The following is a 22,536-nucleotide window of genomic DNA, read 5'->3' as shown; positions in this document are numbered from 1 at the left end:
TGGTTCCATCATGATGAACTGACCTGCTCAGAACAAGTGAAGGACATGTTATTAAACAGCAGAAGGACATCTACACATAACACACTTCCACCCCGATATAACGCAAATTCGGATATAATGTGGTAAAGCAGTGCTCCGGGCGGGGTGGGGCTGCGCATTCCGGTGGATCAAAGCAAGTTCAATATAACGCGGTTTCACCTATAACGTGGTAAGATTTTTTGGCTCCTGAGGACAGTGTTATATCGAGGTAGAGGTGTACCTGCATAAATGGAAGAGATTCAACCTATGTCTAAACAAACAAGCCGGGGTCCTTACCACCCCCTTACCAATGATATTAAAATACATACAGTATAGGAACTAAAGAAATCTGGCCTATTGCTTAGCTCAGTCAGAGTACACTTTGTGGCAATTACCGTTTTTCACCACAAGGTGGATGGGATATCCATATTTGCGTGTCCTATCACTAAATGCTTTCTTAAGGGTTTCAGAAACGTCTACCCTGAAATACATGTACCCTACCCCACCTTGGGACTTGAACTTGGTACTATGCTACCTTACTGGGGCCTCATTCGAACTATTAGCAACATGCTCTCTCTCACATCTGTCAAAAGTAGCTATCTTAGTTGCTGTTATGTCTGCCCACCACGTAGGAGAGCTAGTGATCCTCATGGCACACCCACCATATACCATCTTTTTCAAGGACATGGTCACCGTAAGACCTCATCCAAAATTTTTACCCAAAATACCACCACCTTTCCACTTGAATCAACCAATATATCTCTCCTAGTTTTTTCCTTCTGCTTAAACCTCACAGGAGCACACAAGACTTGGCACTACACATGCTAGATGTCAGACACGCACTAGCGTTCTATCTTGACAGAACTAAGCCTTTCAGAAAGTCATCAAGGCTTTTTATTTCGACTTCTGAACAATCTAAAGGTTCAGCAATTTCCAAATACAGGTTATCTAAATGGATTTCTGGGTGCATCCACTTTTACTACAGCAGAAGGGTATACAACCCCAGCGGGGATCCAAACCCACTCCCCAAGATCCTTATCAACGTCAGTAGCCTTTCTAAACAACATACCGATCACAGACATATTTAACGTAGCCACGTAGGTGTCCACACGTGTTTACAGAACAATACGTGATTTACCAGACCGCAAGATCGGACGCTTTGTTAGGACTTACTGTGTTATCATCACTTACTCATGCAACTCCACTACCCACCCTCCTCCCCTATACTTCAGAGTTCAGTCTACTGACTCTGCAGTAGAGAAGAAACCGAGGGGGGTCTGGTTACGCGGCTCTAGATAGGTGCCAACAGTGGCGTGAGATGGGGAGAGCCCCTGTGCGAACCAGACAAGCACTGCTGAAATTGCCCCTGCGCTTTTGATTGGAGACGCATTCATTTGAAGTGTAGCGCCCACAGGGACACCCATCTCGAAGAACCTCAGTTACTGCACAAGGTGAGTAACCTTCTCTTTTTCTTACAGGATGTCACTGCTTTCTACCAGTTTATTCTTAGATGGATACATTTGTATGGTATACTTTAGAGACTCACTGTGTTGAGCTGGGAGCAAAATCTTTGAGCAATGAAATAAATGGATTATGGGCAAACACTTATCACGCTGCTGGTGCTATTTATATGCACACTAAAAATCTGACTTACTATCTAATGTTTTTGCTTATTGGTATAGCCTCACAATATACATTATTTTTGTGAGGCTTCCATGAGTACAACACATGTAAGCCCAACAAATATTATTCCTGTTCCTACAACTAAATATTCTCTTCCATTTATTAATAAAAATTGCTTATTTATAGTGTTTTAAATTCTATTGAATGGTTCTACTCTGTTTAAAAAAAATAAGTGTTTGTAATAACAGTACTAAGAGACTTTGGAAACAGATTGGAGGGATAGCTCAGTGGTTTGAGCATTGGCCTACTAAACCCAGGGTTGTGAGTTCAATCCTTGAGTGGGCCACTTAGGGATCTGGGGCAAAATCTGTCTGGGGATTGGCCCTGCTTTGAGCAGGGGCTTGGACTAGATGACCTCCTGAGGTCCCTTCCAACCCTGACATTCTATTATTTGGAGGCTTGAGGTCAAATTAAAAAGCATAGTTTGACCAAACTATGACAACTGGGTACCAAACAGTTTGCAAGTAAATTCCAAAGAAGGAGAAGAATAAGTTTATGGTGGTTCAAGAGGGGAAAATGATATTTAATTAACTGAAATTAAGAAAGTGAGAATTTTAATTTGAATATCGGGAATATCAAATAGTGAAATCTTAGGATGGGGGAGTAGTCCACAAAAGGAAGTGATGAAAAGACCGTTGCTGGAGCCATTTAAAACTAGGCCTGAAAAGAAACGCTAGAAAATATACCATAGAGAGCAATTCTGCACTGCCAAGGTTATGGATTCGAAGGTCTAGTGGGTCTTTTCAATGTTTAAGTTCTGTGTGTGACATCCTGGCTCCATTGATGTCACTGGGAGTTTTGCCACTAACTTCAGTGGAGTTGGGATTTCATTCTGAGTGTGATGGTTTTTGTTTTTATGATCCTTAAGAACACTTTTTTCCCCCCCCCAAACAGAATGAAGGTTGGGGGGAAGAAGTTAAGACAAATTTTTTGAGAATGGTAAATAACAAAGCTGTTCTAATGGAAGTATTCAGAGAAGAGGATGGTGTGCTCATTGTAGATCTGAAGAAACCGCGAGTTAATAAAATGAGTGACATGCCAGTATCTCTTAAGGATGCTTTAGTTTTTACAGAGTTAGCAAGGTATGTGTCATCTTAAAAGAACTTTAAGCATTTATATTTTTTAAAAATACACAAAATTAAAGTAATCTAGTTTACATTCTATAAATTGCTACTGGTGCTAGCATGGTTTGTTTCTGTAGTTGTAAATAGCTTCCAAATTTTTTTCACCTAGGAATGATTGCAGTCACATATGTGGTGTCATACCCATTTTGATGGCACAAAACCTCATTTGGATAACTGGGTTCTAATTGCAACACAGAGGCACAGCAGAGTTGTCAGACTTGTACCTTAAGAAAAATTATTTCTAAGCTTTCAAATCATATTTTTGATTATAACACATAAATTGACACAAGAAACAGCTAAAATACATCACTGTGAGTTTGACTACCTTGAAGTTTTTCTGATTTTGTTTTTCTTTGTGAATGTTTAGTGGTCATTAAAATAAGTTTTTTGTTTTGTTTTGTTTTTGTTTTGTGTTTTTTTAAGAAAAAGGGATATGAGAGGGGAAGATAAATGGAAGATGCCTTATCCACTATTCCTGCAAATACCTTGCTGCAGTAATAATTACCTCTTAATGAACAAGGGAAAGGAAACATTTAAAGGAACAATTTTTTATTCTAAGTAGTAAAGGCAAGCCTGTAGCTTCTAACCTAATTAAATAATGTAAACACACACTGTTGCCTAAAAACAATGAGTAAAAGATAGTTTGGAAAGCTTTAAAGGAGCAGCAATCACATATACCCCACAGTATGTCTCACTTTTGGGGTAACTCACTGTTATTGGAAAAGAGGAAATTGGCTGAACAGCACTACAAACAGCAAAGTTCAAGAGCAGTTCATACGAGGCAGTACTGTAACAGCTAACAATCCATGAAATTACTAGCCAATCCAGATGATTACTAAGTTTTTTAATAAAAGGTCCATTAGGCCTTTCATAGAAAATTTCACACGAAAATGCCGTTCATCCACAAGTGGCTTTGACAGAACTGATTCACAATCATTATTCTCACTAGGTTTCGATCACAGCTTCCTAGTCAACCGGAAAATAATATGGCATTGCAATATTGTCCACCCACATTGCCACAAGAAATGACAGAAGTCTCCATTGTCGTTTGTCACATCAATAGTCCTAGTGATTTCTACCTTCAGTTGGTAAGTATTTAGAAATATTGTATATTTAATTAAAATATTGATTAAAATTTCTGGGCTTTAAATAACCAAAAAATAAAACATTAAGCTGCCGAACAAGATATTAGACTTCTAATAATCTTAAGTTGCTACCCCTTCCCCCTGAAAAAATAAAGTTCTAGTCCGTTTTATCCCCACCTATAATATAGAAACTTTCTAGGTATATGTACAGTGTCTAGCACAATGGGATTCTGAGCCTAAATAATATTATAATAAAGGGGGAAATGAGGAGATATTCATTGTGGCACCATACCAAGTTCATAAACAGCTCATCTTGCTAGCCAGGGTGTTTCTTCCTTTTTCCCTCCCACCCAAGTGGGGGATGGGGGATCTCAAGCAGGAGCTGCTGGGGCAATGCTGTACATGCTTCTCCTGGCTCGCTCTCTTCTCCTCCCCCTCCTCCATGGCCTGTATATGTGTGCACGGGAGAGTGGGGAGGTGTTGCCACTTTCTCATTCCCTCTCTTCCTCACAGCATGGGGAAGGAGGGTGGATATTTCACATTATCTGGGTACTAGAGCCTATTCCACGCACTCCTGCTGCCACTGGACAGCAGGGTTCATGATGGGCTGACTGGTTGGCTCTTGCCTACTTGAGGGGGGTGCTTCTGTTTGCTGCTGGCGAGTAGCCATTTTGGTCTCTGTTCCAGTCCCACCTTTCCCCACCCTTGTCCAAAGAGCTAGATCTCTTACAATCCAAGAAACTCAGCTGATCACCAAATTTTGTTTGAGGTCTGGAAGGGATTTTTCCTTTATGGCAAAATTGGCAAACTGCTGTTGGTTTTTTCACCTTTCATCTGGCATCTTGGAGTTCTGGTCTTAGGGTTTAAGTTACATTTGTCGCAATTTTGGTGAGTTCCATGCAGTTGGTAGGTTTAAAAAGGATCCAATGTGAGGTCCTTGTAACCCAGTGGGTCAAGAGCACAACTTTGCATAGTAAGGAGGTATAATGGCGTGGTACATGGCTCCCTTCATCTTTCCTACCCCCTGCATGGAGGAGAACAATTTGGAACTCTGGCTTCCAGCCAGAATTCTTGGGTGGTCCTGAGGATGTAGAGGGGGCATTAACCTCATACTCATAGGTTTGTAGAGCCCAGGGCCATTGGTTCCTAGATGAAATCCTCACTGTAACATCCCTGCTGAGTAGCTTAGATAGTAGATCTCTATTGGTTAATTGTTTTAATAAAGTTTTGGTCTCTATTTAACCATTCGATGGCAATGTCTGTCTGTTTCTGTCTACATCAATTAAGTTCATCACACAAAGTGTGGTATTAGAGAATAGCCTACAAAATCTCCTTTGATAGTATATTTAAACAGTGTGGTATTCAAAAACTTGAACATTGGTTAGTACACTTACACTTTTTGTGACAGTCATTGCTTTTTGTGGCCTTTTGAGTTCAAACTCTTTTTTGGAATTGCATACCACAAGTCCCAAAACATTCTGAATGTCTGTGGCTTATTCTGATGTGTAAGTTACTGTAGTATTAAGTTTTTGTTTCATTATTTTAGATAGAAAGTCTGGACTTTTTAGTTCTCCTGAAGAAAATTGAGGAAGTATATAAAAATGATGATGGAGAAAATCTGGAAATTCTTTGTCCTGTTCAAGGCCAAACCTGTGTAGCGAAGTTTGAAGATGGAGTTTGGTACAGAGCAAAAGTTACTGGTAAGTATGTTAGTTACTGATTATCTAATTGTGGTGTTCAGTCAAATAATTGGAAGTGGCATTTGGTCGGAACTTGAATAATAAGTAATAGTCATTTTTATTGCTGCAAAAGTTAGTAATAAAGACCAATACTAATAGTCAACTTTATAACCTTATAAACTACGTTTGATATTATTTTCTTTTGTTTTGCTAATTTGCTATTAATAATTTGTTTTACATATTATAAGGTATTATAGATGGAACAAAAACATGTATATGCATTTACAGTAGAATTTCAATAACAAACATAATCATAATTGTCACTGTATATAGAGCCCAATCTTCTTCAGTGCCCAGTCTCTGGGTATAGCAGATATAGAAGAGCCACAAAAAAATTATGGTTGCAGTGCTCTGATACTGGGAGCAGCTGGTGGCCAGTTTGTCCCACTGTCATTGTTTGAGGCTGATCTGAATTACATCTCAGCTACTATTTATTTATTTGTATTACCATAGCACCTAAGAGATCTAGTCATGAACCAGGACCCCACTGTGCTCGTCATTGATATGATCCCCAAAGGGCCATCTGCTAGCTAGGAATCATCTAAGCAGTGTTTTTCAGCCACATGCCTGGCCTACCCCGTACATAAGAAATATGAGAGGCTGGTATTAGGACCAACTATTAACACTTTACCCAGTGATTTTCCTTGATTTGAGGGAATTTTGGCTGGCTGTTAAAGGCTGTAGCAGCTTTGCTGATTTGGGATCTAAACGGTTTCAGAATGTGGTACTTTATGCATACACAGTGTATGCGTATATCTGTCTTTGAAATTCTGGCCATTGATGTTTAGTATATACTTGATGATAGTTACAAGTGTTAACGACTTCTGATTTGTTTACCTGATATTGAAATGTTTTCTGAAGGACTGCCAGGGCATCAAGAAGTTGAAGTTAAATACGTTGACTTTGGCAACACTGCCAAAATAACTCTTAAAGACATGCGTAAAATTAAAGATGAGTTTTTGAGCCCTCCAGAAAAGGTAAGTTTTTATTATTATTATTTATTATTTGCATGAATTGAAAAGCTTAAAATTTAGAATCTCAAGGATTTCCTTTGTTATGATATTAATGTAAGTAAAGACCAAATTATTGAAGTCAGAAATCTTAGGGTGTGTTTTTTTTATTTAAATGCACTATAATGTAGGGTTTAAAAATGCTTTGGATACAAGTGAGATGAAAAGTTTGCACTTACATTTGTTTTTTATGTCACTAGCCTTAAAATTAATTCAGATGTTTTAATATCAAAGTAATTTTCAAAGACCCTCACTTGTTCTACAGCAACACTCAGCTCAATTTTGTTTGCTTTCACTAGTTTCAGAAAATTATCCCATATCTGCTAAAGCACTCTTTAAATATGTCCTGAATTTTGGTGGAGGAAAATGTTTTTAAGGGTTTTTATGCTCTCTGATGTTTATAAGGGTCTTTTCAGCAAGGGAGAAATCGACAATGCAGGGGAACAGCAAAACTGACAATACACAAAGTGTTATGAAATACATAATGTAAAAAAAACTGGAAGAAGACAGGGAAATGTTCTAACTTTTAATTATAGTAATTTTGGGTGTTAGTTGTGAGTACACAAGTTTTCAGACAGAAATGTGATTTTTTTTTTCACGTTTGTGTCTCTTAAACCATGATAGGGTGCACAGGTAACAACTCCTATTGTTAAGCTTGCCAACACTTTGTTACAACCAACTGAAAATAGGGTCCTATACCTTTGCCAAACTTTTCGGCAAAACTTTTTGGGGGATGTTTCAGCTAAAATGATTTGTTTCTGAGAATGAGGTTGGGGAAAATGTTTTGCTAGTGACAAAATATTCGTATGTCCCTTTTGTTGAGACGCTCTAGTGCCTCCAAGCTTTGGAACAGGGGTAGGGGGGACGAAGTGTTAGCATGCCTTTTACATCTGTGATAGTTTGCCCAAATCTGGTTTAGTTGTAAGACTCTGAAAAATTTCAGGGCACTTATTCTCAATAGAGACTTGATAGAGTTTGGCAGCTAAGTTCTCTGATGCAAAAGGCTGCAGAGTAAAAGGAAAAAAAGGTTCTATAATCACTAGAGCAGATTCTCCCACCAAATCTGGAATTGAACTCATTCTTCTTCTTCAAGTGATTGCTCCTGTGTATTCGACAGTAGGTGTGAATGCTTGCCATGTGCACCGGTGCTGGAAGATTTTCCGTTAGCAGTACCCGTACTGAGGAAGCACCGCGCAACCCCTAGAGTGGGGCCTGTATATCGTGCTATAAGGGGAGCCACGGGCTCCCCCCATCCTCAGTTCCTTCTTGCCGTCAGTGAAGGTAGTCGGAACTTTGTGCTCCAGCTCTGCTGCAGCCCTTCTTCTCAACCTTAATGGTACCGTTTGTGGATCATCCTTCAGTTAGAGTGGCTTCAAATCGTGCAACTCCTGTCGCCGTTCTATGCCCAGGAGTGACCCTCACACTGAGTGTCTTCGCTGCCTGGGTGAGAGTCACATTAGCGACCATTGCAAGATATGCAGGTCGTTCAAGCCAAGGACCAAGAAGGAGAGAGGCTTTAGACTTTGAGCTATCCTGATGGAGTCGGTGCTGACCCCGACGCCGGTACGTAGATTGGACTTGGTGCCGGCTGCCGCGTCATCGGTACATAGCGAGGCCCCTTCGACCAATCGGCACCGCTCTCCCTCCAAAAAGCAAGGGAAGGGCCCGGCCTCGCAATGACGCCGCAATAAGGATAAGGGGGAGGCTGGTCCCGTCTGGGCAGCCTTCGATCCCCCCTGGGCTCAAGAGCTCCGACTCATGTGGAGCGGAGCAGCCCGGTACTGTTGGCCCAGGCATCCCCACCGGTACCGATGCCGTCCATGCTGGAGGTGGTGCAGGCTGTGAAGAACATTATGTCTCTGCCCGTCCCGAGCTCACAAACAGGTATGGGCCGTAGGTCGCGAGGCAAGCCTCCTTTAGGTGCCCACCAGACCTCTCTGGGCAGCCGCAGTTCCCGTTCCGAGGATCGCTCCCCGCACCGCTTGGCGCACAGCGGCTGCTCTTCTGACAGCTCCCAGCCACCCTTTATGCCGGCCAGACCGTCCATGCCGCCGTTGAGACGGGAGTCGCGGGAACTCTGCACCGCCTGCCAGCGGGCGTAGGCACCAAGAGAGGCACCGGGAACGCTCACCTGTGAGGCATGGGTACTGGAGCCGCTCTCGATGGGACAGATGTCAGCGTTCCCATTCCAGCTCCCACTTGTCTGGACATCACGCCAGAGGCTCCCCTCGGGGCACCTTGGCGTCAGGGCACCGGGCTTCGCGTCGCCGTCACGGGTACCGAAGTAGTTCGTCATGTGGGTGGTACCGCTCATCGACGTTGAGATCCTGGTCCTGAGGGAGAAGACGTCACAGGCGCCACTCCTACTGCTCCCGTTGCACTGAGCGTTCTTTGGCGACCTTGGCCTCGGCACCCGTCCACCCATCCTCGGGATGCGCTGTTCCACCGGGACACACGTTGCCATCGTGCGCTCAGCTGAGCCAATGGCAGGGAACCCCATGGCAAGGGCAGTGGTGCCAGTGGGCACCGTGGCCATCAGTGCCAGCCCAAACGGAGGTCCATTCGGTCGCCGGAGCATCCCAGGTTCCATTGGCCTCCTCTGGCCACCCACGGGACAAGTCGGCGGGGCATGAGTCGGCAGACCTGCGCCAGGACTCTGACCTCGGCCTTGACGCCCTGGCACCAACCGAGGCACCCGGCTCCGTGCGGGCCCTCTCTCCAGCACTGGACAACGCCATAACGGCGCCTCCGCCATCGGTCCCGCAGGAGGACTTTAAGGCTCACTAGGACCTGCTAAAGCGGGTGACATCCATCCTCCAGCTGCAGGCTGAGGAGATGGAGGGTCCGTCTGATTCCCTGTTTAACATCCTGTCCCCCTCGGCACCAGGCCGCATGGCCCTACCTCTGCACCAAGGTATTGCCAACATTTCGAACTCGCTGTGGCAAACTCCCGCCTCCTTGGCCCCAATCTCAAAAAAGGTCGAGAGGAAATACTGTGTGCCGGCGAAGGACCATGAATATCTCTATTCTCACCCGGCACCCAACTCACTCGCAGTGGAATCGGTAAACCACAGAGAGCATCAGGGCCAGCCCGCGCCCACCCCCAAAAACAAAGATGCCAGGAGACTGGACTCCTTTGGCAGAAGATTTTATTGGTCGGCTAGTTTCCAGCTTTGGGTAGCCAACCACCAGGCCTTACTGAGCAGGTACAACTTCAACCTGTGGGAGTCTCTGCCTAAATTTGAGCTCCTCCTCCCGGACCGGGACAGGAAGGACTTCAGGGCTCTGGTGGAAGAGGGGTTGGCGGTAGCTAAAGTGGCCCTGCAAGCGGCGTCCAATGCTGCTGACACGGTGGCCTGCTCGATGGCTTCCGCTGTCGCCATGCGCAGGGCGTCATAGCTCCTGTTGTCCGGGCTGTTGACGGAGGCCCAATCTCTGATGCAGGACCTCCCGTTCGATGGCAAGGCACTCTTGGCGGACCAGACGACGTCAGGCTGCATGGGATGAAGGGTTCCCGCACCACCTTGCAGACCATGGGCCTCTATGTCCCTCCAGCTAAGGACAAGGCCAAATCGCTTCTGGCAGCTCAACCTGCGAGGAGCAGATATGAGCCCCCGTACAAAAGACCCAGAGACCAGAAGCGTTGGTCTCAGCTGCAGTCCCGCTCTAACCCGCAGCCTGGACCCTCTAAGGGCAAGAGGCAGGGAAAGAGGCGGTTTTGACTATTTGCCAGGGAGACCCCCCGATTAATAAAGTTTGTGTTCTGCAACCAATTGTCTGCCTTCCTCGGGGCGTGGTCCCACATAACTTTGGACCAGTGAGTCCTCAGTACCATTTCCAAGGGCTACGTGTTGCAGTTCACCTCACCCTCGCCAAATCACCCGCCCTCCATGATGGCCCCGGGGGATCTGGACCATGTCCGCCTCCTGCAACTGGAGGTGGATCGGCTGCTTCACCTGATGGCGGTGGAAAGGGTACCGGTTCAGTTCCAGAGCAATGGTTTCTACTCCCGATACTTCCTGATCCCAAAGGCGAAAGGGTGTCTCCGGCCTATTCTGGATCTGCGCGACCTTAACAGGTTCCTAACCCGTTCCAAGTTCCACATGGTGTCCCTGGCCTCTATTATCCCCTCCCTGGACCCGGCGGACTGGTACACGGCCCTGGATCTTCAGGATGGGTACTTTCACGTCCATATTTTTGAGGAGCACAGATGCTTCCTCCGATTCATGGTAGGGATGGACCACTACCAATTTGTGGTCCTCCCCTTTGGCCTATCTACGGCTCCCAGAGTCTTCACGAAATGTAAGTCCGTGGTGGCGGCCTAACTCAGGCGGGAGGGGGTACAAATCTTCCCTTACCTGGACGACTGGCTCCTCAAGGGGGAGTCTCGTTTTGAAGTGGATTCCCACATGGAGCTGCTCCTCTCGACATGCGCCGATCTAGGCCTGGTCGTGAACGAGACCAAATCAACATTAGTGCCCGTTCAGCACATAGAATTCATTGGGGCCCTGCTGGACTCCTCCAAGGCCACAGCCTCTCTTCCCCTGGACAGGTTCGAGTCCCTAAGGGGTCTCATCGCCTCGGTCACAACCTTCCCGGTGACTACGGCGAGGGCGTGTCTTTGGATTCTGGGACACATGGCGGCGTGCACTTACGTGGTCCGCCATGCCAGACTCTGTATGAGGACCCTCCAGGTATGGCTGGCCTCCCAGTTCTCCCAAGTGCGGGGACAGTCTGGACAAGGTTCTCACAGTTCCGTCCCCTATACTGGGTTCCTTCCTATGGTGGTTCTCCCCGAGCAATATGCTGCAAGGGGTTCCCGTCCATAGATCTGATGTCCGATGCTTCGGACCTCGGCTGGGGAGCCCAAACGGGGGACGTGCAAACCCAGGGAACGTGGTCGACCCCGGACTTGCCCCTTCACATAAATGTCAAGGAGCTCAGGGCGGTACAATTGGTGTGCTTGGCTTTCCTCACACACCTCTGCGGCAAGGTGGTCAGAGTCCTCATGGACCACATCGCCGCCATGTTCTATATCAACAGGCAAGGTGGGACTCGCTCTCTAGCCCTCTGACGGGAAGCCCTGAACCTGTGGGAGTTCTGTATAGCCCACGATATCTCCCTGAGGGCGGCTCACCTCCTGGGTGTTCGCAATACGCAAGCGGACTGCCTCAGCAGGGTCTTCTCCCCCCAGTATGAGTGGTCGCTCCACTCGGAGGTTGTTCACCGGCTCTTCCAAGAGTGGGGAGTTCCCCAGGTTGACCTGTTTGCAACCCGTCAGAACCGGCATTCCCCCGGTTCCCCTCCAGGGGAGGGGTGGGGGAAAGGCGCGATCTCCGATGCGTTCCTCCTGAGCTGGTCAGGACAGCTCCTCTATGCCATTCCCCTGTTCCCCCTCATGACCAAGGTCCTTCAGAAGGTGAAAGTGGACAAATCGAAAGTCATTCTCATAGTCCCGGCTTGGGCCCGCCAGCACTGTTACGGGCCCCTCCTACGCCTCTTAGCGGCCCCCCTGAGGGCGCTGCTGCTCCGCCCGGACCTCCTGTCCCAGGACGGGGGGGCACCTCCTCCATCCCAATCTGGCCGTGCTCCACCTAACAGCGTGGCTGCTCTGTGGCTGAATGAGGAGGAGAATAGGTGTTCGGAGCAGGTAAGGCGAGTCCTCCTGGAAAGCAGGAAGCCATCCATGCGTCGGACGTACATGGCAAAGTGGTCCAGGTTCGCCAGGTGGGTGAGTGAGCGGGGTGTGTCCCCCTCCGCTGCACCTCTCCAGTTCATCCTGGACTACCTCTTATCCTGTAGGGCCCCGGGACTGGCACCTGCCTCAGTCAGGATGCACCTGGCGGCCATATTGGCCTTTCACCTGCCGGTGTAAGGCCACTTGGTCTTCACCCACTCGATGACCACCCGTTTCCTGAAGGGCCTTGACCGTTCGTTCCCATACGCTAGGCCCCCCATGCCGCAATGGGACCTCACCCTGGTCTTGTCCCGTCTCACGGGGTCCCCCTTTAAACCCCTGGCCACGTGTTCCTGGTTGCACCTCTTGTGGAAGGTGGCCTTCCTTGTGGCGATCACGTCGGCCTGACGTGTCTCAGAGCTCAGGGCCTTAACCTCAGAACCCACCTATACTGTTTTTCATAGGGATAAAGTTCAGCTCTGCCCACACCCGACGTTCCTCCCGAAGGTGGTCTCCGCCTTCCATATGGAGCACAGCATCTTCCTACCCGTGCTCTATCCTAAGCCCCACTCCTCTAACCAGGAACGCCACCTCCACATGCTCGATGTGCGTAGGGTGTTGGCTTTTTATCTGGATTGGACTAAGCCGTTCCGGAAATCCTCTCAACTCTTTATTGCCTCGGCTGAGCGGGCAAAGGGGCAGCCTGTCTCCACCCAACGGCTTTCCCGCTGGATCACCTCGTGCATATGCACGTGCTATGATCTGGCAGGGGTTCCCCCACCACCAATTGTCAGGGCACACTCTACGAGGGCTCAGGCCTCATCAGCTGCCTACGTCGCCCATGTCCCCATCCAGGACATTTGTAGGGTGGCCACTTGGGCCTCAGTTCACACATTTACTTCGCATTACGCGATCGTCTTCCAGTCTAGGGATGACGCCGGGTTCGGCAGGGCGGTACTTCGTCCCGAACCTTCGTGAACTCCCACCCACCTTCAGCACATATTGCTTGGAATCACCTACTGTGATCTCAAGCAATCACTCGAAGAAGAAAGGACAGTTACCTGTTGCGTAACTGGTGTTCTTCGAGATGTGTTGCTCCTGTCTATTTCACACCCTGCCCTCTTTCCCCTCTGTCGGAGTTGTCCGGCAAGAAGGAACCGAGGGTGGGAGGAGCCCGTGGTTCCCCTTATAGCGCGATATACAGGCGCCACTCCAGGGGTCACCGTGGTGCTCCCCCAGTACGGGTACTGCTAAGGGAAAAACTTCCGGCACCGGTGCACGTGGCGAGCACGCACACCTACTGTGGAATAGACAAGAGCAACGCATCTCGAAGAATGCCAGTTACGGAACAGGTAACTGTCCTTTCCTGAGTCTCCGCATTCCTCTGCTATCTAGAAATAGCTGTGAAACCACTGGCAAACTGTGTCTCTCTCCATCCCCCTCAAGTGGCAGGTCCATGCAGAAGATAACAGCCTTCTACTGCTATCTGCTACTCCACTATTTCAAATGATCGAGAATTGTGGGATAAAACCATAAATTACATACAAAAAATAAAAGAACAGAAGGTTGCCAAGGCAATCATTCAAAAATTAGGAAATGCCAGAATTCAGGTTGCCAGTACAACCTTAATTTGGCTCATTTGTGTGTGTGCATTGATACAATCTTTAATTATGTGATCACATATTTCTAAGCCCCTCCCCTCTCAGCACCTAAGTCCAGACTGGAGGGACTTCATGTCACTACTTTCCAGGAGTCTGAGTATTTCTGTAGTGCTTAATTACAACAAATTTTCCTTTATTTACTTTTATTGAAGTTGATTATTTTTATAAGTAGTGCCTGGTAATCATGATTACCATGGAATCCTCAATGGCTTTATCTTTTCTTAGTTATTACTATTATCATAGGTTTATTACGGGGGTTATATCCTTTCCCTGTAGGAGATCCATTGTGGGAGGCAATGAAAGCTTGTTTATATACATATAAAATTTCTAGATTCATCCTCAAAAGGTCAGAAGACCATTTTCATTAGTTTGAATTCATTTTCAAGAACAAATATTAATATCTTTATTTTTCTCCCTAGACCATTTAATGACTGTTAAGTCAGTCATGTCTTGCTATTAAAATCACTGTAAAAGGGAATTGCCTCTGGCAAGAATTATCATAATTTAATCAGCCGGAGTCATGATCTTCCTCTAACAATGTTATCCTGTTTAGTTTTATGTTTACTTATTCATTGAACTTAAAGAACAGTAAGAACTTCGGTTACATCTTTCAGTGTTGATGATTATGATGTATAGTCTTGGATCAGTCTGAAAAATTGCAGAGAATTTAATTTTGTAGTTTATAAGAAAAGATTTGTATGTTCTTCTGACCTTTTGAGGCTGTTTCATCCAAAAGAAACTGAACAAACTCATGTATCTTACACCCATAGACGTTTTATATGTATATAAACAAGCTTTCATTGCCTCTCACAATGTATTTCCTAGACTAAACCTGTTTTAATAGTAATAACTAAAAAAAGATAAAGCCATTGAGGATCCCAAGGTAATCACGATCACCAGGCACTTAATAGGGAAATAATAGACTTCAATAAAGTATATAAAAAGAAAAATCTCTTGTAATAAAGTGTTGCAGAAATACTCAAGACTCCCAGAAAGTAGTAGTTAGATATGCATATTACCCTGTAGATGAGAATTTAGGTAAGGAAAAAGTGCTTAGGAAATCAGCTTTTGACTCTGAGGCACAATTTGGTCCTGGATCCTCCTTTTGCAACCCTTTTATCTTACAGATTTCTTTGTTTTCCATGCCAGTCCAGCAGGGTGGGGGGTGGTGCAATATTTGAGGTCTAGGGAGCCTACCCCAATTGTGAACTTAATAGCTGTAAAGTGGCTGAAAGATCATTAAAATGTTACAATAACCTATAACCATAACTGTTGATAGAAAAAGGTACAAACAAAAGACAGACTGGGTTAGTACATACAAAAAGGGCTACTGGTATAACTAAAGGATTGTGAAGGTTGTTTGTAAACAAGAGGAGAATGGAATTGGAAATTAATGGAACAAAATTGGTGTGTCAGAAATTAGGCTTAATTGGTGAACCAAAAAAATGAGGTGATGAGCTATTTTGCACATTGCTGCCTTTGGGATCCTTAAAAAGAGAGACTTTGGGGATCAAAATGGTGGAATTGACTCCTGGAGGATTCCCTCAGGAAAGTCCAATAGCCTCTGCAGACACTCCGTCCTTCATTGGTGATCCTCAGTCATCGTGACACTTAGACCTCAATGCATCAGTGGGGAAACCTGACCATTACTGCTGGACCGGTGGGGACCTCAGAGTGATACTTATGAGATCCTGCTCTGTCTTCCCTTTCCTCACTATCTTTCATCTATCCTCTCTTTGCTTTTGACCTGATCCTGAGACCAACTATTCCAGCATGACAAGATGAGACTGGCCAGCCTAGCCAGATATGCCCAGGACTGGTGAGAGAGTGGGGATCTGCCCAGATTAGCCACGTGATGTCCCAGACCAGAGAAGTGAGCTGGGGTCCAGAGCAACAGCTGTCGTGGCCAACCTGCCAGTCCTGGATGTCTGTCCATGACTGACTGACTTGCATCCTAAGAATGTTTAAAAAAACAAAAAAAAAAGCCCCAAACCTGTTCTTCTTCAAGTGGTTGCTCATGTCCATTCTATTGTAGGTGTGTGTGTTTGTTACATGCACCGGTGCTGGAAGTTTATCCGTAGGGGACCGGCTCTGGCACCCTCTAGCGTGGCGTGCATATGCTGCAGTCTAAGGGGCGCCACTGGCTCCCCCCTCCCTTAGTTCCTTCTTACCACCAGTGACAGTGCTGGAACTGCTCCTTGCCTCAGGAAGCGTTACGTTATCCAGTGGTTTTCTTCTGTATAGTGTGTAAATAGTTGCTTAAGTGGTTCTTTTGTGTTGTTGTAGTAGTAGTAGTAGTTGTAGTTAACTTAGATAGTCCCCTATTGGGACTTTGCCCAGGGCCGGGGCATGCCCCGTTCCCCGGGCTTTAAGCCGTGTGAGTGCTGTCCAAAGCCCATGCTGATTAGCAACCTGCATCAAAACTGCTTGAAGTGTCAGGGTGAAGCCCACATCAGTGACAAGTGTCGAATCTGCAAGAGCTTCAAGCCAAGAACCAAAAAGGAGTGGGACATAAGGTTGAGAGTGCTCCTCGTGGAGTTGGCCCTTGGGCTAGTATCCGAGCTGCCAAAGTCATCGAGTGCATTGGTGCGAAGTGCGCCTTCAGCACCAAGTTCCTGACGCCAGTCCCAGTACCGGTGAAGAGGCCTAAAAAGCACCCGGACAGAGGGCACTCCCCAGGTCCACGTGGAGTGAGAGCGAAGGCTGTGGAGGAGCACAGACCCTGAGGGACGGGCATTCCCAGCCAGACCTCCAGTGGACCCATGGCCCACTCCATCTAGCGGAAAAGGTCTTCAGCTCTTGGAAGCTCTATACACCTTGGAGGCCTTCTAGGCAGCCAAAGACATTGTCTTTGCGGGTGCCACCAACACCTCACTCCAGCACGGTTGTCTCTAAGGGTTAGCCAACACTGGGACCTGCACCGCGGTCCCCGTCAGTGCGGCATTGGTCCCTAGCACTGAGGTGGTCAACGTCAAACCGTCGCTCCCTGGGGACGCGCTTCTGACCTGCCCAGAGTGACCGGAGATCCCGGTATCATTCGTGGGAGGACTCACGGTATCAGTTCCCCATGGGATGGCGCCGCTCGCCCAAGAGCCGGCATGGGACTGAGGCACACCAGTCTCCAGACAGAAGACATCGCTCCCCAGGGCACAGGTCCCCAGTGGAGCCAGAACGTGGCAGATCCCTGGCATCGAGGGGGACATTGCTGCATCTGCGGTACCGATCAACTTCGTCTATGTGTCGCTCGTTGTCATCATGTTCCTAATCGCCAGACCATCGGTACTGCTCGAGGAGCTCTAGGCGTCGATTGCCAAATACCCGCCGTTGATCCACCAAGCTCCGAGCAGCCGTCATCGAGACTCTGAGACCCGGTACCGGTCCTCCTGTAGTGAGTGGCATGGAAGGCAACAGGAGGAGGACTCTGAAGCCTCATCAGTGCCACGGTGGTCCCTGAGGCGTCGCTCACCCTCTTCAGACGAAGAGGAAGAGGCCTCAGGCCCTTTGAGACAGTCACTCTCAGCCAAGCATGGAGGGTCTGCTCTGGTATTGCCAGCCGGTGCTTGGCCCCAGGGCCAGTGGTCTCCACCATGGCAGTTCTGGAACCTATAGGGGTTCCGCAGACACTCGTTCAGAGCTCTGTGTCAGGCGGTTCAGACAGGAAATCGGTGACCATCTCCCACCCTCCCCCGGCATCGGACGTGGGGTCAGAGCACGGTGCTCAGGAGCCTTCTGCTGGGGAGGAGACTAATCCAGAGGTGGAAGTTGCACCCACCCTTCCCCCCTCCTCATCATCGTCCTTGCCCGATGAGGCAGTGGCAGGACTATCCCAGTCGATGTCTCTGGAGGAAGCTATGGCACACCAGGAGCTGTTTAAGAGGGTGGCAGCCAGCCTGGGCTTACAGGTGGAGGAGTTAGTGGAACCCTCCAATGGTCTGTTTGAAATCCTGGCCATGGTAGCTCTGTCCAGGGTGGCGCTTCCTGTACACGAGGGGGTGGTAAAGCTGATCAAAGCCCTCTGGCAAACCCCTTCCTCCCTCCTGCCCATTTCCAAGCAGGCAGAGAGGAAGTACTATGTCCCTGCTATGGGACCTGAATATTTATACACTCACCCTGCCCCAAACTCCCTCATGGTATCTGCGGTCAATGAGAGAGAGAGAGACGGGGACAACCTGGCACTACTCCCAAGAATAAAGATGGCAAGAGGCTTGTCTTGTTTGGGAGGAAGGTTTATTCAACTGCCAGCCTCCAGGTCAGAGTGGCTAATCACCAGGCCTTCCTGGGCAGATATGACTTTAATGTTTGGCAGTCTATCACCAAGTTTGCATACGTGCTGCCCGAGGATTCCAAGATGGGGTTCCTGGCTATCCTTGAGAAGAGGAAAACGGTGGCAAGGGCCTTCCTCCAGACCGCATCAGATGCATCGGACTCACCCACGAAGTCCGTGGCCATGGTGGTGGTGATGAAGCAGGCATTGTGGCTGATGTCTTCTGGGCTGGCCACAGAACTCCAGCTCTCACTACAGGACCTCCCCTTTGATGGCCTGGCCCTGTTTGTGGAGCAAACAGACACACAATTACATGGGCTACCCTTCGGTCCCTTGGCGTCTATATGCCAGCCCCTGCTAGAAAGAGGTTCAAGCCACAGCAACCTCATAGACCTCCCAGTCAGGTGAGATCAGAGCCCTATCATAAGAAGGGCAAGGGCTACACATGCCACCAGGGCCACCAATGTGGCTCAGCCTCGCAGTCAGGTTCATCCGGCTTCCCTCGAGGGAACAAGCGGGCATTTTGAGGGTGCACCCGAAGGCAACATCCCAGTCTGTGAACTGGATCCTCCCCCTCTTTGTTTTGCCAACCACCTTTTCTTTTTTCCTCCCCACTTGGACCGCAATAACTACGGACCGGTGGGTCCTCAGCACTGTGGCAGTGGGGTATACCCGGCAGTTTATTTCTACCCTCCCTCCCTTGTCCCTCTGCAGGGACCCTTCTCACAAGCAGCTGCTCAGACAGGAGGTACAGGCCCTTCTACAAGTCACGGCTGTGGAGGAAGTCCCTGTGCATCGAAAGGGGTTCTATTCCCAGTATTTTCTCATTCCGAAGGCCAAAGGCAGTGTCTGCCCTATTGTGGACCAGTGGGACCTCAATAGATATCTCAAGATGTTAAAGTTTTGTATGGTCTCCCTGACCTCCATCATCCCTCCCCTGGATCTGGGAGACTGGTATGCCGCTGTTGATTTGAAGGATGCCTATTTTCGTATATCAATATTCCAAGGGCACAGATGTTTCCTGGTGGGGGCAGCTCACTACCAGTTTATAGTGCTTCCCTTTGGCCTTGCAACGGCCCCAAGGGTGTTCACCAAATGCATGTCCGTGGTGGCCACTTACCTGAGATGTCGAGGTATCCAGATCTACCTGTACCTCGACGACTGGCTTGTCAAGGCCCGCTCCAAGTCCAGCGCAGTGTCAGAGTGCCGCAGGACTCGTGCCAAGCTCTGGGCCTGTTGATAAACGACCAAAAGTCCACGTTCTTCCCGGTCCAGAGGATAGAGTTCATCCACGCGGTGCTAGACTCTACTGACACCAGGGTGTTTCTACCACAGGACAGGTTTGAATCGATGTCAAAGCTAATGACCCACCTCTTCATGCACCGGATCACCACAGGAAGAGTCTGTGTCCGGCTTCTAGGCCTCATGGCAGCGTGCACCTATGTGGTCCACCAAGCAAGGCTCAAAATGTGGCCCCTCCAGCTGTGGCTGGCAAAGGCCTACTCCCCGTCCAGCGATCACCTGGACAAGGTTGTTGCGATCCCATGCAGCATATTTACCTCCCTAAAGTGGTGGCCCAACCCAAAGAGGGTGATGGCAGGAGTGCCATTTGCAAATCCTCGGCCCGAGGTCTCACTGCTATAGGATGCCTCAGACAGGGTGCACATCCTGGGGCAATGTGAACCCAAGGAACTTGGTTCCCAGAGGAGTGTGCACTGCACATAAAAGCCAAAGAGCTCAGGGCCATCCGCCTAGCTTACAGGGTCTTCCTCCCCCAGTTGTCGGGTCAAGCGCTGTGAGCCCTGACAGACAACACAGCCTCCATGTTCTGTGTGGACAAGGGAGCGCACGATTATCGGCTCTTTGTCAGGAAGCCATCTATCTGTGGGATTTCTGTACCCAGCATGGAATCCACATGAAGGCAGCGCATCTCCCTGGCATTCACAACACACTGGCGGACCACCTCAGCAGGTCCTTTTGCTCTCACCATGAGTGGGTGCTCCATCTCGAGGTCGCATGGATGATCTTCCACAGGTGGGGAGCTCCCCGAGTGGACCTGTTTGCCACCAAACAGAACAAGAAATGTCAGTGTTTCTGCTCCCTGCAGAGTCTAGGTGAGGGTGCCCTTTCAGACGCGTTTCTCCTGTCATGGGCAGAGGATCTGCTGCATGCTTTCCCGCCAGTCCCTCTGTCGTCAGATGTTCGGCTGTGTGTGTTCTCCCTGTGTGCTGTTCCAGCTCTGCACAGATAGCTGGCACAGCAGACCTCGAGCAAACTGCACAATGACCACAAAATCTGTTAAGATGAGAAGGTGCCTGCCAGGTTTATTGTTGACAAAGCACGGTAATAGCACCTGGCGGACTCTACGAGGATACTAAGACATGTATGCCCATGACAATGGATGCAGCTCAGTCAGTGGCGGGACTTTCCACTGCTCCCTAGGCTGACCAAAGACACTCCCTCTGAGATACATCTTGATACACAGATACAAACAAATTACGTATTGCCCCTGACGTATCAGGGTGCCACTCATTGCCTTGTACATGTTGATTTGATCAAAACATTTCTATTCATCATGCTGTCATCCTGACCTTATCCTTAAGATGGGCCAGCATTATCTTTGGGGAATGTACTGGTATCGAGGTGTTCTGGTACCACCCTCCTGGAATGTGCTTGTGTTAGTGCCTTGTGCCTCACATTTCTTCGGAATATGTTTCTGCAATATCAGCCCTGTTCTTGCCAGATTCTGTGAGCAGAGCCTGCTTACATGGGCTTATGTTTCAGGCCCTCTTCTTACTACACGCTCTTGATCTTTGACAGGACTCTGCTGATAAGAGGAACAGGGACAAGGTCATGGTTGCCCTAGCGTGGCCTTGTCAACGGTGGTATGGCACACTCATGGACCACTCTGTGGCCACTGCCCGAACGCCCGGATCTCCTGTCCCAGGACCGTGGTCGGCTCCTGCACCCGAATCTTGCCCCGCTTCACCTTATGGCTTGGCTGCTGCGTGGCTAAACCCGGAGGGGCGGGCCTGCTCCAGTCAGGTGCAGCAGATTCTCTTGGAAAGTAGGAAGCCCTTAACTAGCGCTACATACCTGGCTAAATGGAAGTGGTTCTCCTGCTGGGCGGCGGAGCGGGATCTCTGTCCAACCCAGTCGTCTCCCCAATTCATCCTGGATTACCTGCTCCAGTTGAAGAATCAGGGCCTCGCTTTTTCCTCCATCAATGTCCTTTTGGTGGCCATATCGGCGTTCCACCCACATGTTTAAGATCAGTCAGTGTTTTCACATGACATGATGGTCAGGTTCCTGAATGGCCTGGAAAGGCTCTTTCCACCGATCAGAGGCCTTGTTCCCCAATGGGATCTCAACCTGGTTCTCTTGAGGCTCAGTGGCCTGCCCTTTGAGCCTTTGGCCTCATGCTCCCTCTCTCATGGAAGTTGGCTTTTCTGGTGGTCATTACCTCAGCGAGGAGGGTCTCTGAACTGAGGGCCATCATGTTGGAGCCACCATATGCCGTCTTTTACAAAGACAAGGTACAACTGCGGCCCCATCTGGCTTTTCTGCCCAAGGTGGTGTCCTCCTTTCTTGTCGACCAGGACATCTTCCTTCCGCTGTTCTGCCCCAAACCGCACTCCTCTAGCGAGGAGAGGCAGCTACACGCGTTGGTTGTTCGACACGTGTTGGCTTTCTATCTGAAGCACACCAAACCGTTCCGCAGATCGACTCAGGTCTTCGTAGCAACAGCGGAAAGAATGAAAGGCCTTCCTCTGTCCTTTCAGACGATCTCAAACTGAATTACCTCCTTGCATCCGTACCTGCTATGAGCTGGCTCAGACCCAGCCACCGTTGATTGTGAAACCCACTCGACCAGAGCACAAGGATCCTTGGCGAACTTCCTAGCCCATGTCCCTATCCAGGACATCTGCAGGGCCGTGATGTGGTCTTCGGTGCACACGTTTACCATGCATTATGCCATCACCCAGCAGGCCAGAGATGACGCTGGGTTCAGCAGGGCTGTGTTGCAGTCTGTACGTCCATGAACTCCTACCTGTCTCTGGTGGTACTGCTTGGGAGTCGCCTAAAATGGAATGGACATGAGCAAGCACTCGAGGAAGAAAAGAGAGTTACCTTTTTTCGTAGGTGGTGTTCTTTGAGATGTGTTGCTTATGTCCGTTCCATGACCCGCCCTCCTTCTCCCACTGTTGGAGTTCCCAGCAAGAAGAAACTGAGGGTGGGAGGAACTGGCGGCACCCCTTATTCCGCAGCATATGC

The 22,536-nt window shown here is 48.6% G+C and overlaps 1 protein-coding gene across 4 annotated transcripts in view; it reads left to right on the top strand.

The window, feature by feature from the left end:
* Nucleotides 1-22,536, top strand: part of RNF17 (ring finger protein 17) — a 238,012-nt gene that overhangs the window by 100,880 nt on the left and 114,596 nt on the right. For all 4 annotated transcript variants that reach the window (XM_042855146.2, XM_042855142.2, XM_008169321.4 and 1 more), the window contains 4 exons: nucleotides 2,596-2,783; nucleotides 3,775-3,913; nucleotides 5,457-5,610; nucleotides 6,511-6,626. In XM_042855146.2, the coding sequence (XP_042711080.2) occupies nucleotides 2,596-2,783; nucleotides 3,775-3,913; nucleotides 5,457-5,610; nucleotides 6,511-6,626 (597 nt within the window). The remainder of the gene's footprint in view (nucleotides 1-2,595; nucleotides 2,784-3,774; nucleotides 3,914-5,456; nucleotides 5,611-6,510; nucleotides 6,627-22,536) is intronic.

The sequence above is a fragment of the Chrysemys picta genome, chromosome 1 (genome assembly GCF_011386835.1).
Source record: "Chrysemys picta bellii isolate R12L10 chromosome 1, ASM1138683v2, whole genome shotgun sequence".
In the NCBI taxonomy this organism is placed as follows: Eukaryota; Metazoa; Chordata; order Testudines; family Emydidae; genus Chrysemys; species Chrysemys picta.
The sequence above is the reverse complement of the archived record's forward strand: the minus strand, read 5'-3'. Positions and strand labels throughout refer to the sequence as shown.